At 45.6% G+C, this 14,141-nt stretch overlaps 2 protein-coding genes across 2 annotated transcripts; one reads left to right on the forward strand and one right to left on the reverse strand.

Annotated features, from left to right (window-relative positions):
- Positions 1 to 5,832: 5,832 nt before the first annotated feature.
- LOC119312841 (4-formylbenzenesulfonate dehydrogenase TsaC1/TsaC2-like) lies at positions 5,833 to 7,243 on the forward strand. The gene is made up of 4 exons (XM_037588610.1): positions 5,833 to 5,984; positions 6,076 to 6,284; positions 6,498 to 6,727; positions 6,817 to 7,243. The coding sequence occupies exons 1-4, from the start codon at positions 5,878 to 5,880 to the stop codon at positions 7,093 to 7,095; spliced, it is 825 nt and encodes a 274-aa protein (XP_037444507.1). The 5' UTR covers positions 5,833 to 5,877; the 3' UTR covers positions 7,096 to 7,243.
- Positions 7,244 to 7,331: 88 nt separating this feature from the next.
- On the reverse strand, positions 7,332 to 11,373 carry LOC119312840 (S-adenosylmethionine carrier 1, chloroplastic/mitochondrial-like). The gene is made up of 11 exons (XM_037588607.1): positions 11,155 to 11,373; positions 10,322 to 10,404; positions 9,785 to 9,861; positions 9,486 to 9,576; positions 9,220 to 9,273; positions 9,048 to 9,143; positions 8,734 to 8,823; positions 8,299 to 8,350; positions 8,098 to 8,159; positions 7,924 to 8,004; positions 7,332 to 7,701 (listed from the first exon to the last, which is right to left on the reverse strand). The coding sequence occupies exons 1-11, from the start codon at positions 11,210 to 11,212 to the stop codon at positions 7,573 to 7,575; spliced, it is 873 nt and encodes a 290-aa protein (XP_037444504.1). The 5' UTR covers positions 11,213 to 11,373; the 3' UTR covers positions 7,332 to 7,572.
- Between the last annotated feature and the right edge of the window lie 2,768 nt (positions 11,374 to 14,141).

The raw sequence follows: 14,141 nt of genomic DNA on the forward strand, positions 1-14,141 counted from the left end.
TTCCGAGAGGCACGGCCGTGACTCTCACGAAAGAACAACCGTGCCTCCCGCGAAAGATAAAAAAACAGAAAACGCTTTTTTTTGTTTCCGAGAGGCACGGCCGTGACTCAAGCGAAAGCAAAACCGTGACTCTCGCAAAAGAAAAACGTGTTTTTTTGCGCAATTTTTTTTATTTTCAAAAAAAAATTGGTCGTAAAGCTTGGGAAGACCGGTGAAAAACCAAAACATCGAAAACCCCCGAAAAAAACCATTTAAAAAGCCAAAAACGCGTGTGGAGAACTAAAAAAACAAAATTCGAAGGGAGCGTCCAGAGCACGACGCGTGGCGAATGGCTGACAGCACACCAAGTGACACTGATCATTGCGAGGCTCCCGAAGAAGCGTTCGTTAATTAGTTATATGAAACGTAAAGCCCTCAAATGACGGAAAATACTTAGTGGGCGAAGTTTGTTCTCCCCTGCATTTCAGTCTGAATGCTATGGAAATATTAGATGGATGTCATATGAAACGTTCAACAAAATGTTATTAGTAGCTATTTGGATAAAGGGGATCAGACTTAAAAGCAAAACTTGCAGAATTTGGATACGTGTGTCTTCTTACTTTTGTTTATTGTTGCTCCTTATATCTGTTATAATCTAATATATCATCAGACAATCTAGCAAGCTTGAACCAACAATTTCAAATAAGAATGTAGACCATAAAGCCACCAGTTACTAAATTCAACAGAGCATAGAAGTTGACAGCATCCATGTCATACTGATAGCCCTGTCCAAGCACCACCTGTGTGTCATGAGCAAGCTGGTCATGAGTAGGGAACAAAAATAAATTCAAAGATTAGAAACTGATTAGAGGTCAGGAACAAATAATTAGAGAAAACAAACTAAACTAAATCTGAACTCTCACCATCAAATTCTCTATTTGTAACTCACCGAAGAAAACAAACTGAACTAAATCTGAACTCTCACCATCAAGTTCTCTATTTGTAACTCACCGCCAATTTCTTCTGATTCTCCTCTCCTCTCGGGTGTTGCTCTTCCAGACATCACAGGGCAGGGACACGGGAGTCGTAGAGATGGACGAGGTTGGTGGCATCTAGGCTTTTGAGAGCAACACCCTCCCGATGTGCGCGTTGTTCATCTTATCGAGGCCCGGCCCGGCGTCGCACCCGCGAGGCTGCAAAGAAAGCCAACTTTAGAGTCCAATCTCACCATCGGCAGATCCGATTTTGGTGGAGCGCGCAGGCGGAGGGCAACCAGGGGTCCTGGCGACATTGATGCGGTGTGATGATCTGCTCCTGTGCGGGATCAAAATCGCGAGAGAACCTGTATATAGGAGAAGACCACCGCGCCTCATCTATCTGTCATCATGATCGAGGAAGATAAACAACGAGAATCCCTAGTGGCGGAGGGAGCACCTTTGGCTGGTTGAAGTATATGCGCGTGGTTAATAAGGAGTTGGGTAGCCGCCTAGCGGGGAAAGGGAACGATGGGTTCAAGATGGTCGTGCCCCCTCGTTTAGAAACTGATGCGACTCTTCACAGCTGAAACGGTGTGACGTGGCTTAAGGGAATCACAACAAAAATAGTTAGGCTGGTTGTAATGTGAAGTATTATATACTAGTATCATGCATATGATACTAGTGTATGATACTACATCCGTAAAGCATGGTATCATATGTTGGTATCATATAGGACTATATTTATTGACATGCATGACACAAAGTAGCACATCATTTAATATGATACGGTATCATGATATGATACTTAAGTCTCTCTTTTTTCATTTAATAATATGCCACATCATCAACATTGCTTAATTGGCATGCAGGATACTATCTATGATACTCCCATTACGACCAGCCTTAGTGGGTGAAAAAATACTGACATGACACATCGCTGATGTGGACAGTGTGCATGATAAGAGAATAGGGAATAGTGAAGAACAACTTCTTAAGAATAATAGATGTGTGCCGGACCCCCTCATAGATGTGTGGTGTTCAAGTTCGTATGTGATAGGCCCGAATTACAAATCTGTCTCCGATGTATGACCAACGTCGATGGGTAACCCGTTGACAAAGTCTTCTCTGATGGGTTCTACTATATCAGCATGCATGTCTACAATGGCCTAGTCGATTCCATATATAAAAGTTAACCTTAACCAGCGTGCCTCCATTCCATTTCCAACCAGAGTCCCTACCACCTCAATTGATGTGTCTAGATCCTGCCTACTTCACCCCCCCCCCCACCCCCCAAAAGAAGGGGGAGAGGATTGCTCCCTCGTCGTCCTCCCTCCGATGGAGGCGGAATGGTGACATCAGGCGGTGTCAAACATTCAGTCGTACTCCCTTTGTTCCGATTTACTCGTCGTAGTTTTAATTCAACGGATAAAGAGCATGGCACCGAGCTCCTGGGGATGAAAAAAAAATGCAAGTGTCAAATGCCAAGTGCAAAACAGTCGTTCATGAGATGACGAGAACACTATATTTTTTAATAGGGCCAATTTCATTTTTTTCCCAAATTTTGTCCCGACCTCATCTTTATCCCTAAAAAAACAGTGCTCAACTTTGCCCCTCTTTTGTTAAATGCGCTTATAGAAATGTCCATCCGTACATTTTCCGTCCAGTCAAAGGCCTTTGACCGTTAGAGTGACCGTTAAGTGCGCCTTTAACTGGACGGAAAATGTACGGAAGGGCATTTCAATAAGCGCATTTAACAAAAGAGGGGCAAAGTTGAGCCTGTTTCTATTTAGGTATTTAGGGGTAAAAATGAGGTCGGGACAAAATAAGAGGGAAAAATATAAATCTCCCTATTTAATAACAACAAAACCATGTTTGGTTGGAGCTAATTAGACAAGGGGAATGGAATGTTAAGGGTTCTAAGATATAAAGTAATCAGTTTTTTTTTGCGAATACGCAAAGTTTGAGTATCATTCATTGATAGGTAAGAGAGAAATAACAGAGGCATACATGAGAAAATGAGAGGAGCACCACCCAAGGTGTGGGAAAAACAAAGAGAGATACACACAGCACAAAGCTCTCCTAGCTTGAACTCTAGCCAACAAGGCAAAGAGACGAGATACAAGGCATCTAGACCGCGTCGCGACCGACGCCAAGCACCATCATCGCACGACCACAACTCCAGACCGGACCGGATCAACGTACCTCCCACCTATGTGCCTAGAGGATCGGCAAGTGGGGTGCAGGACCAAGCCGGATTGGAAGGAGAAGCCATGGAGAGAGCATGGTCGAGGCCGTACATTGCGCCCTAGATGCCCACGCCACGAGGAGCATCCGACCAGCAAAGCGTCCACAATCTTCGAATCTAACACCGAGCATACCACGAGCAGCAAGACGACGCCTTCATGAAGGGTGCAATGACGAGCCATCGTCGTCTGATCTACTATATCTAGGGTTTCCCCTGATACTCAAGTAGGGGCACGGAGAAAAGGCCATGACAACACCTCCAAGAAGGAAACGACACCCACAGGTGTCGACGCCGTAAGCATCGGCAAGCCGATCAGGGCTTTCGCCTCGGCCAAAGTCCGCGCAATCCCAAAGGTTGCGGATCAGGAATCGAATACGCGAAAACCATGGTAATCCAAGACCACAACTGCCGCAAGAAGAGCCGCACCCAGCACCATGGGAGGTGATCATGGGTGCCACCAGACGCTCCACCACCTCCGACAACCACCGCGGACCAGATCGAGCCAAGGGAGGCCGAAATCCGCCGCCATCAGCCTCAGCCCACCGCAGCCAGCACGAGAAGAGGCATGGCCGGGATGAGGCTCTGTCGCCGGGAAGACGCTGGACAACCGGATCTAGGAGGGCCCACAGCACAACCACGTCCAGTCTGAGAGGAGGCCTGGCCGGGACGAGGTCCTGCCGCTGGGAGGACGTCGGACAGCCAGGGCCACGAGGGGTGGGTGGCCGGATGAGGTGGAGCGTGGGAGAGGGTGGGAGGAGGGGGACCGTCGCACCTGACAGCACCGGTGACGACGGCGAGAAGAAGATGCGTAGGCGATTTCAAATCCGCCGCCAGGAGGGGTCTGGGGGAGGAGCACCGCCAAGACGACCACCATGAGGCGCGGGAGGGAGCGGAGGCACCGGATCCGCCTCCGGAGGCGCACCGCCGGCCGCCAGGACGCCGGGAGAGGCGCCAACGGACCAACACGATGCAAGCCGCCAGTCGCGGGGCGCCACGCGAGGGGAGCCGCGCAACGGGGGGGAGGCCCCGCCGCCACCACCATAGTGCGAGCTTCGCTCGGTGGTGGCTACATGGGAGTTAGAGTCTAACTTTCCATGGTAGCTACATGTAAGTTGGCTTAAGTTATAGTTTGTGTAAGTATTTTGTGTGACAAGGAACGATTTAGGAGGAAGAAAACTAGAGGAAGAAAACTAGAGGAAGAAGAAAGAAGGTTGGCAGTTGGATCTTTAACCTGATGACCCGGAAAATCGACCTAACCATTTTTTTCAGACGACTTACATAAAGCATGTTCCCTAACTTTCACCATCTTATTAGAGAAGGGAGTGGGTGGAAATTGGGAGGAAACTGATATATAGAGAATACTAAAAGCTAACCTTGACTCTCATGACTGCCTTTCATTTTCCAATCCATGCCGCCGCCACCTCAATGGATGTGTTTAGATCGTGCCTGCTTCGCCAAAGGACGAGGAGAAGATTGCCGCCGGCATTACCGCCTCATCGAATTGGAGAGGAGATGAAAACGTTGAGGCATATATTCGCATGTTCGGTCATAGAAGAGGGAGACAGTCGCCGTATAAAAAAGATGATAGAAAGGGGGAGCCAGTGGCGGGCATGACAACAAGCTATAGAGGACAAGTGGCATGTGGAAAACGGTTCGTTCACGAGGTGACGAGGACACCGTGAATTTTTGAAAATGATAAGTACCAAACGTTCGGTACGGGCACATGGCAACCCGCCCTAACGTTTTTCATGGCAACTTTAGGCCCCGTTCGGAAGTTCTTTGGCTTCCCAAACTGGCCAGCTTCTAGACCTGCCAGCCAAGCCAGCTTCACACGGGAGCGGCAAACCGTTCGGCAGCAGCGGCAACCTCTGCTCCGTCAGCATGGGCCAGAGAGGAGAGGCACGGGCTTGTCTGATACTGGAGGCGTGAGGTCACTGATTTGCCCAGGCGTGTTTTATCTAATCGAAACGGTACGCAAGTCACTTCAGAATGGCATTCTAGTGTAAATTCATTCAACTCATTCTTCGTCGTTTGGAGGAGCTACACTTTCGTTGCTCCACGAAATTGCATTGCGGGAGGGCTGGGCTTCCCAACGCTGGCTTTGCGGAGCTGAGCCGTTCGGCATCGCTCCACACACGGAGCTGGTGAAGCGTGAAGCCAGAGAGGATCTGAACGGGCCATAAGTTGACGAGAGGATGGCAAGTTAGGGGGAAGTTCCTGAAGCACGCAAGTTATCATGCCTGCCTGGCAATTAATGTTGTCATCCTCACGTCAATAAACTTGCCTTCGAAAGCCGTTCGGAGCCTGCATGCAATGGGGTAGCTAAAAGTAAACTGAAGGGTGTGCACACTTAGGAAAATTCTACTTAATTCAAGTGCCATACAACATTTGACAACAAAAAAGCACACACTCGAAATCTGCAAAGTATAACATGATAAAGAAAAAATTTCTCAGAATTCTAGCTACGCCACTGCTGGCACGTGCTCGTACCGTACGTTTGGTACTTATATGAGATTCTTAATTTTTTTTTAACGCCAACGTGTATGGCGTGGCCCAGCATTGCAGATGATGACTGGGTAAATTTTGTCTTGTTATAACTCTCACGTGGCACGCACGCAGCAAGGCGACGACGCACTTGACACGCTGCTGCCGGGAAGAAGAAGAAGGGGAAGGGGGATGGCTGCCGACGCAGCCTACGCGAAGCGGGTGCTGCTCGCCTGCAACGGCGGCGCCGACGCCGTCTCGCGGGGGCTCGCCGTCGGCCTCGCCAGGCACGGATGCAGGTACTCCCTCTCACCTCGCCGCCGTTCCCCTTCTCCTCCCCTCTTCTTCTTCCTGTTGCTCGGTTCTGAATCTACGCGCGCGCGCGTACAGGCTGGTCCTGGTTGGCGACGAGGGCGCCCTGGCCGCGACGGCGGAGGAGGCGCGGCGCTGTGCAGGTGGTGGAGAGGGTGCCGTCGCGGTGGTGGGGCTCGACTTCGCGGCCTGCGACGAGGCGGCCGTCGGCGCCGCGGTGGACGCGGCGTGGCGCTGCTTCGGGGACGGCGGGCTCCACGCCTTGGTCAACTGTTGCTCCTACGAGGGTATGCACATACTACTGACAGATACTGTGATACACATGCCCAATTTTCAGTCTGACTGAATTATACACACGCCCAAGCCCAGCTGATCACTATCATCCTAATTGAGCTTCAGAACTTCAGATCTTCTCTCACTCTTCTAGTCAGCTTATATTCCACTAATTTCATCCGTGGACCTCTTCCAACCATGAAATGTGTGATTGACTGTATGAGCAGGGGAAGTGCAAGACTGCCTCAGCGTAACTGAAGATGAGTACAACAAGACCATGAAAGTCAATGTAATCACACCTTGGCTCCTGATAAAGGCCACGGCGATGCGGTTCCGGGATGCGCAGTCGGGCGGCTCCGTGGTGTGCTTGACCCAGATCATCGGCGCCGAGAGAGGATTGTATCCGGGGGCGGCGGCATACGGCACAAGTTTGGGCGCCGTTCACCAGCTCGTCAGAGTAAGCCTTCCTTCCTGTTGTCCAAGAATCCTGGATGCTCGTAGAAATCCTGAATGCCTACATTGCCATGATGTTCTTTGTGTTTTCAGCTGTCGGCCATGGAGCTCGGCAAGCACAAGATCAGGGTGAACGCCGTCTGCCGCGGCCTGCACCTGGGGGACAAGTTCCCCGTCTCTGTTGGGGAAGAGAAGGCCGAGAAGGCGACCGGGGAGGTGATGCCGCTGCGGCGGTGGCTGGACCCGGACAAGGACCTGGCGTCCACTGTGCTGTACCTGGTCGGCGACGACTCCCGCTTCATGACGGGCACCACCATCTACGTCGACGGCGCGCAGTCCATCGTGCGCCCTCGCATGCGCTCCTTCCTGTAGGTAGGTTTGTCATGCCTGTCCTGGGACTGGTTGGCCATGTCTGGATTTCCACTTTCCATCAGGATGACTCCTGATATGTTGTTGTTGAATAACAGTGGTTTGTGCAAAGAGCGCAAGTGTGATAATTAAGCAGTCTCTGTGAATGCAATAATTAATGGTAGAGTAAAGATCAAAATTGACAAAGAATACCCAGAAGCAACATGAGGGGCAGAGCAGGCCCCTCTTCAGATTAGAAGTTTTTGAAGAACAATCTGCTAAACTTTATTAAAGGAGAGTAATGTTTACAGGGACTCATAAAGGATCATAACCATCGCCGACGTCAAAACAGACTCTTGAAACTGATTGTATGCCTTATAGTTCTGGAACGAGAAATGCAAAGCCCACCACATAAACTTGGAGCAAAACTTCAGGTTTAAGGAACGGGTAATGGTGTAGAGTGAGTCAGCATAGGATGCACAGTTGGTTTGGTCGGTTGGTTCACTCGTCCTTCTCCGCCAGCGCAGCCTTGCGGCTGCTCCGCTCAGCGAGCACCGACTTGGTCTTCTCCAGCACGCCGAAGAAGATGGACCCACCGATGCCGATCCACAGAACTCGCGGCTCGATGCCCTGCAAGCATTGTCAAAATCATGAGAAGCATTGTGCTTAGCATTAGATTATCCAATAGAGTATTTTTAAAGAGTTTAAACTGCTTTTCTCTCACACACAAATAAAAGCTACTCCCTCCGTCCCAAAATAAGTGTCTTGAGCTTAGTACAAATTTGTACTAGAGCCAGTACAAAGTTGAGACACTTATTTTGGGACGGAGGGAGTATATCAGTGGTTCTATACCTTCAAGAATGCCCCTGGGCCTTCCTCTCTCAAGATCGTCTTAGCACAGCTTACGATTCCGGAGTATTGCTTCGTTTGCCCCTGCAATGGAAGTTGGAACAAGTGGGTCAGTACTCAATTATGTAAAAGCGGATTTTGCTGTGGAATGTTCCATTTAAAGGGGGGAGGATCCACCTGAATCATCAACCTTGTCTTCAGAACATCGAGGGGGGTCGTTATAGCGCCAGTAATCGCACCTAGCAGAAATGAGGTACATGATATAAAGTAGTAGTCTTAGGCCAATAGGGGGATATAAAAGCAGGAAAAGTGGGAAAGCAAATACAATAAGTGTTAAGAATGTAAGTTCAAATTTTTTTGGGGGAAATTTGGTTTTACCGGCAAAAGCACCAATTAGTGCATTCTCTGGATCCTTCAGCTCCCTCTTTGCCTGAATGGGTCCATGATAATTTCAGTTAAAGATAAAGTTGGAGAACAGTTAACAGAAATTACTGCTCCACGGGGCACTAATAGGATTTGATGGAAACAGAAAGCAGAGACACATTTTGCATAACTGAGTCACCGGCATCAGGATGTGTCAGCAATGCAATGTTACGACGAAACAATCATGTCCCCAAATCTATGACATGCTATTGAACTGAACAACATTCATCAAGGTACAAAATCTATGTAGGTGTGAGTTCTCAATCCCATATCAAGAATTCAAGACTGTAAGTGTTCTGAAGCATAGAAACAAGAGCATGTGTGTTCATGGAAGTAGCTAAGAATGAATAATAGGTATAGTTAGTATATCCGCAGTGATGGACTAAGTACCATAAGCTTGTAACCAATTCGAAGTTGCTCATATATGCAGAATTGAATGGCATCAAACGGAAGATCTCGAAGTAAAAATGAACCATAACCCTGCAAACAAAAATAAACTAGTGTTAGAATGGATAAGATGATGATGTGTATAATGTGACCGCATTTTCTTAACAATCAAATTAATAATTGTCCATATATATTTTAGGGAAAATCAATGGATTTGAATCATTATATTTCTCCTGATATATGAAATAGCAAGGAAAACTTAGATCTAATATCGGTCAACAGATTGTTCACAAACTAAGAGCTCAGAAGATACATACAGCAAAAAGACCTCTAAATCCTTCCTTGGCAACTATGAGACGAACAGCATCAGGCGCAGTCCTGAATTGACCAGTTTGCATCCTTTGTTTGACCACCTGAACGCAAAGCAATCAATTTTTGATGGTAAACAACATTTAGTGAACAGGGAATAGAAAAGAAAAAGATACTGACCTCTGTGGGAACACGAATGAGAGAAGCACCCAACCCTCCAACAGCACCTGCAGTCTGTAGCATCCTCATTCAGAAAAAAAGGCTGGCATAAACCAACATGCTTAAGGGAGTAAGAATGCATAAACACAGTGTAAAATAACATTATTTAGGCTTAAGCGTTATAAGGGCCGTAGACAAGCTTGCTAGTGTAAACATGACAAAGTAAAAAAGAGTGTCCCTCGCTGTAAGCAATCAGCTAGTCCAACATAACGTGTGTATGGACTTACAAGATGAGCAACAGCACTCAAATTTTCAGGAAACATGTCCAGTAGCTTCCGTTTAGTTGGCTCATATATTCCCACAAACAGAGCAGAAGCCCTGCAATAATTTACAAAGTAGCTCAGGAAAATCACAACAGCATATACTGGAGGCAATTTTGGGAGCCATTTCATTTCATGGTATGTAAGCAGAAGTGGAGCCATGAACAATGGATAGGCACATTTTATGAGAAGTTGTGATGCAACGGAGATGCAATGTGAAGATAATGCATGTACTTGTATAACTGTTTAACATGGTGTGGACTCACGGGAGAACACCGACAAGATTTCCACCTAGTCCGGAATACAGGCCTTTCCATTGGATTTGACTTCCAGCTCGAGCAGCCTGCAGTTTTTAAAGAAAAAAAAATCAAGTCAGACAAAATGTGCATGCTGGAATTGTGCATTGCCTGTAAGCCATGAACATTTAAAAGAATAAGATTTCTCAGAGCAAACTCTAGTAGATAGTAAACAGGGAAAAGTGATACTGTCACACTATAAATGAAAGGCGTAATTTTATTTGTCAGTGAAAAATTAGAAGTAGGCATAAAAATACTGTGGCCTGTCCACATTGGGAACTTAGATTTACGTCGGGTTCAGACATGGCCTGCGGTGCAGGCACTGTCAGACATTGGCATCCTTAAGCAAGTAGCCATGTAAATGTTGGGCATCAATATAAGGTAGCGTGCTGCTTGGGAGCAGGTTCTGGGGTCTAATTGACCGGCCATTGCAAACAAAAAAAAAAATGGAGGACTGAACTGCACATCTTCAGACAGTAAAAAGTGGGTACTGCATAAGTGGTTCACCTGAAGCCTGGTCTTGATGGTGTCGATGGGGTACAGCGCCGTTTCAACCACGACCCCGGCAGCTCCTCCGGCTATGACCCCCTCTGCAAGGGAGCAGACGAAAACAGTAGACAGAATCAGTTTCCTTGGTCTCTGACTGACCACAGGTCAGGATGCAGGCGGAAACGGACGTCCTTGAGCCTGCTTCGTCCGCGCTGCAAAAACCACCTAAATGGCATCCGCAAAAGCGAAGCGGCTTGGCTGACTTGTCCTGCCTAGCCTGCTAACAGGAGGGGATTTGAACTAAGCAAGCCAGCCGATAGGGTAGGCCGCTGTTGGCCAGTGTGAATTATGCGTGTTTTGAGAGAGAAAGATGATGTTCCTGTCGCTTGCTCTATTAGCAAAAGCTGAGTGTGATTTCGAGAAAGAAGATTGAATAGGTCAGAGGACACTGAATATTTTCGTGCCAATTAGATGCACCTCTGAAGTTGCAATTAGGAGGTTCTGAAGCTCTGCTTGCTTTCTTGATGGGGAACTGCGGACATGCTTGTGGCCCTAAGAAAGATGCTCGACAAAGCATGCTTCTGGCCCTAACAAGCAACACCTACCAGTCCTATCCTACCTGAGATTGAGACTGGACACATGATGGTTTTATAAGACCCAACTCTGAACCGTATGTGCAAAGCAATCAGTAGTAGTATGCAATTGCAAAGCTAGCTAGCTAGCCAGTGTGCTGAACTATCAGTAAGGTTGCAGAAGGCGAAAGTGGACCACTAGTAAAGTAATCCACGGATGGAGATGGAGAATAAGGGAGAGAGAGAGAGAGAGAGAGGCGGAGGAGGAGGAGGACGCACCGCAGAGGATCTGGAGGAAATTGAAGGGCTTGTCTTCCCCGCCCCCGCTGGCGCCCATGCCTGCCCGCCCGCCGCCGAGAAGACAACCGAACGCCGCCGCCCTGCCTCTGCGCGCGAGGCCTGGAGGGGAACGGAAGCTTGAGCCGCAGGCAGGGGAGGAGGTGGGCGCCTGAGAGGAAGAGGAGGGGGACAAGGGTGGATTGGGGAGGAAGAAGGAAGGGTTTTCCTTTGGGGATTGGATTGGGTTGGGTCCGGATGGATGAGCGGCTGGGCCTGTATCCATTAGCAGGCCCTCTTTCTCTCTTCCATTACCTCACCTATTTTTGTTTGTTCTATTCTAAAAAAATAAATCCAAAAAATATTTAATGGTTCTTATAGTATTATCCAAATTTGCTTGATAATAATCAAGAAAAAAATCATAATACACAAGAAAATATGCATGGAACTGAACGTTATGATTTTAAAAAACAATTCTTCATCTCTAATTTAAAAAAAAATGTTCCCACATAATAAGGAAAATGAATGCACTCATACATTTGAACATATAAGCTCATACATTTGAGAAGAGTGTCTCTTGTGTGCCACAAAATATGTTCATGTGGATTCAAGTATTTTCTACAAAATAAATGAAAAGAAGAAAATAGCATGCGAAATTAAAATTGAACAGAGAAGGGCAAGAAATAGATTAAAAAAAACATGTTGTCGGGACCAGCCTAGTGGACAACATTCACGTGTCGTGTATAGATTTTCTGTTTTTTTTTCTGACAAAGGACGATTTTTATTTACTCATATTGTAGCATCGAAGGATACAAACACAATGATCACACACCTTCGTAATTATGATGCACAAAATAAACACTAATACACACCAAAGATCATGGCAGCAAAGAGCAAATTCATATGAAACCAAACATATATAGTCTATAAACAATGAACAATGAAAATAGTCTATAACAATGACCATCGGTGGTGCATGTTACCCGATAATCAAACTCCCAAATGGGAATAGCTATATGTTGTTCCTATAGTCCATGATTTATATGTTGATCTCTGATGTGTGATGCAAAATCCTTTTTTAGGTTAAACACGCTCCACTTTATTAATTTGTAAAAATGTTCATACGGATACAATGAAGATCAGGAGGCTGAAGCAGCCATAAGTGACGACCTTCGGAAAGACCTAGAGCATATTTAGTGAAGCTATGCACCTCAAAAGTTAAAATACCTACTTTCGAAGATGAAAGAGTAAATCCAAGTTAAGCTAATCATCCCGGATGGATGAGTGGCTCGGGGCTGGGCCTGTATCCATTAGCAGCAGCCGACGACTCTCGTCGTCTTCGGAGCTTTGCGGACACCAGGCCCACTCGTCGTCTGGAATCTCTCTCAGAAAGAGATTACATGCCCATTACTCCGTATTTTTTTTGTCCTGAAAAATAAATCCAAAAATATTTAAAGATTCTTATAGTATTACATCCAAATTTGCTTGTTAATAATCAAGAAAAAAATCATAATGCACAACAAAATAATAAGCATGGAACTGAATGTAAATGTTCATATATCCAAAAAAAAATCTTCATCTCTTATTTAAAATAAATGTTTGCACGTAAGGAAAACAAATGTATTCATATATTTGAAAATAATCTCATACATTTGAGCAGAGTTTCTCTTGCGTGCCACAATATATGTTCATGTAATTCAAGTAGTTTCCATAGATAAATGAAAAGAAGAAAATAACCTGGGAAAAAACATTAAACAGAAAAGGACTAGAAATAGATTAAAAAAATGAAACATGTTATCGGGATGGCCTAGCGGACAACGCTCACTTGCCGCGTACAGATTTGCTGTTGTTCTTCCTGATAAAGGACAATTTTTTTATTTACTCATACTGTAGGATGGGGGATATACACATAATGGTCACACACCTCACCTCTACATAATTAAAATGCACACAACCAACACTAGCACACACTGAAGATCAAGCCAGCTAAGAGCAAAGTCACATGGAACCGAACATATGGCCGTGGATGGAGGAAAAAAATTAAGCAATGAAATTAGTGATTGATGGTATATAATGATGAAGCAATGAAACCAGTGATTGACGATATATAACGATGACCATTGATTGCTTAAGGTGACATATAGGATTCATGGTGCATGTTATGTGAGAATCGAACTCCCAAATGGGTATAGCTGTAGGTTGTTCCTATAGTCCGTGATCTATATGTTGATCTCTGATGTGTGATGCAAGATCTTTTTTTTTAGATTAAACGCGCTCCACTTTATTAATTAGTAACAATGTTCATACAGATACAATGAAAACCAGGAGGCTGAAGGAGGCATAAGTGGCGACCTCTGGAAAGACTCAGAGCGTATTTAGTAAGGCTATGCACCTCCAAGCTAGAATACCTACTTTCAACGATGAAAGAGTAAGATCCAAGTTAGCTGCCGCGGATGAAATCTCTTTGATGATGTACCATTCCTGATATCTTCCACCACATCTTTTCAGTTATACACGTTCACCACATGGGAAATATTGAGATCAGTAGCCAAGGCCAAAGCCTCCTAACATGCAATAGCTCCTTAATTCTAAAATTCTTGATGGAATAAAAAAACTGTTCTTGAATGTTTAAAAACTTCTTGCAAATTTAAAAAATGTTCATGATTTATAAAATACGTTTGCAAATTTTCAAAATGCTCCTTGATTTCAAGAATTATTCATGAACTATAAAAGGTGCTCATGAATTTTGAAAGGTCATGAATTCTAAAAAGGAATAAAAATGACTAGAAAAATAAAAATAAAAGTGGAAGAAAAAATAATTCGAAAAGAACCAAAAACAGAGAAGAAAAAGAAATAATCGCCTTACAGTTTTGCCTAAATCTGAGAATGGTTTTTACCTAAACCGGGTGTTTTGGGTCAGTTTTGCCTTATAGTTTTGTTTTGGTTCGGGTGTAAACGGAACCAGTTTGATAACAGGTTGGTTTAACTCA

The sequence above is a fragment of the Triticum dicoccoides genome, chromosome 5B (genome assembly GCF_002162155.2).
Source record: "Triticum dicoccoides isolate Atlit2015 ecotype Zavitan chromosome 5B, WEW_v2.0, whole genome shotgun sequence".
NCBI classification, from domain to species: domain Eukaryota; kingdom Viridiplantae; phylum Streptophyta; class Magnoliopsida; order Poales; family Poaceae; genus Triticum; species Triticum dicoccoides.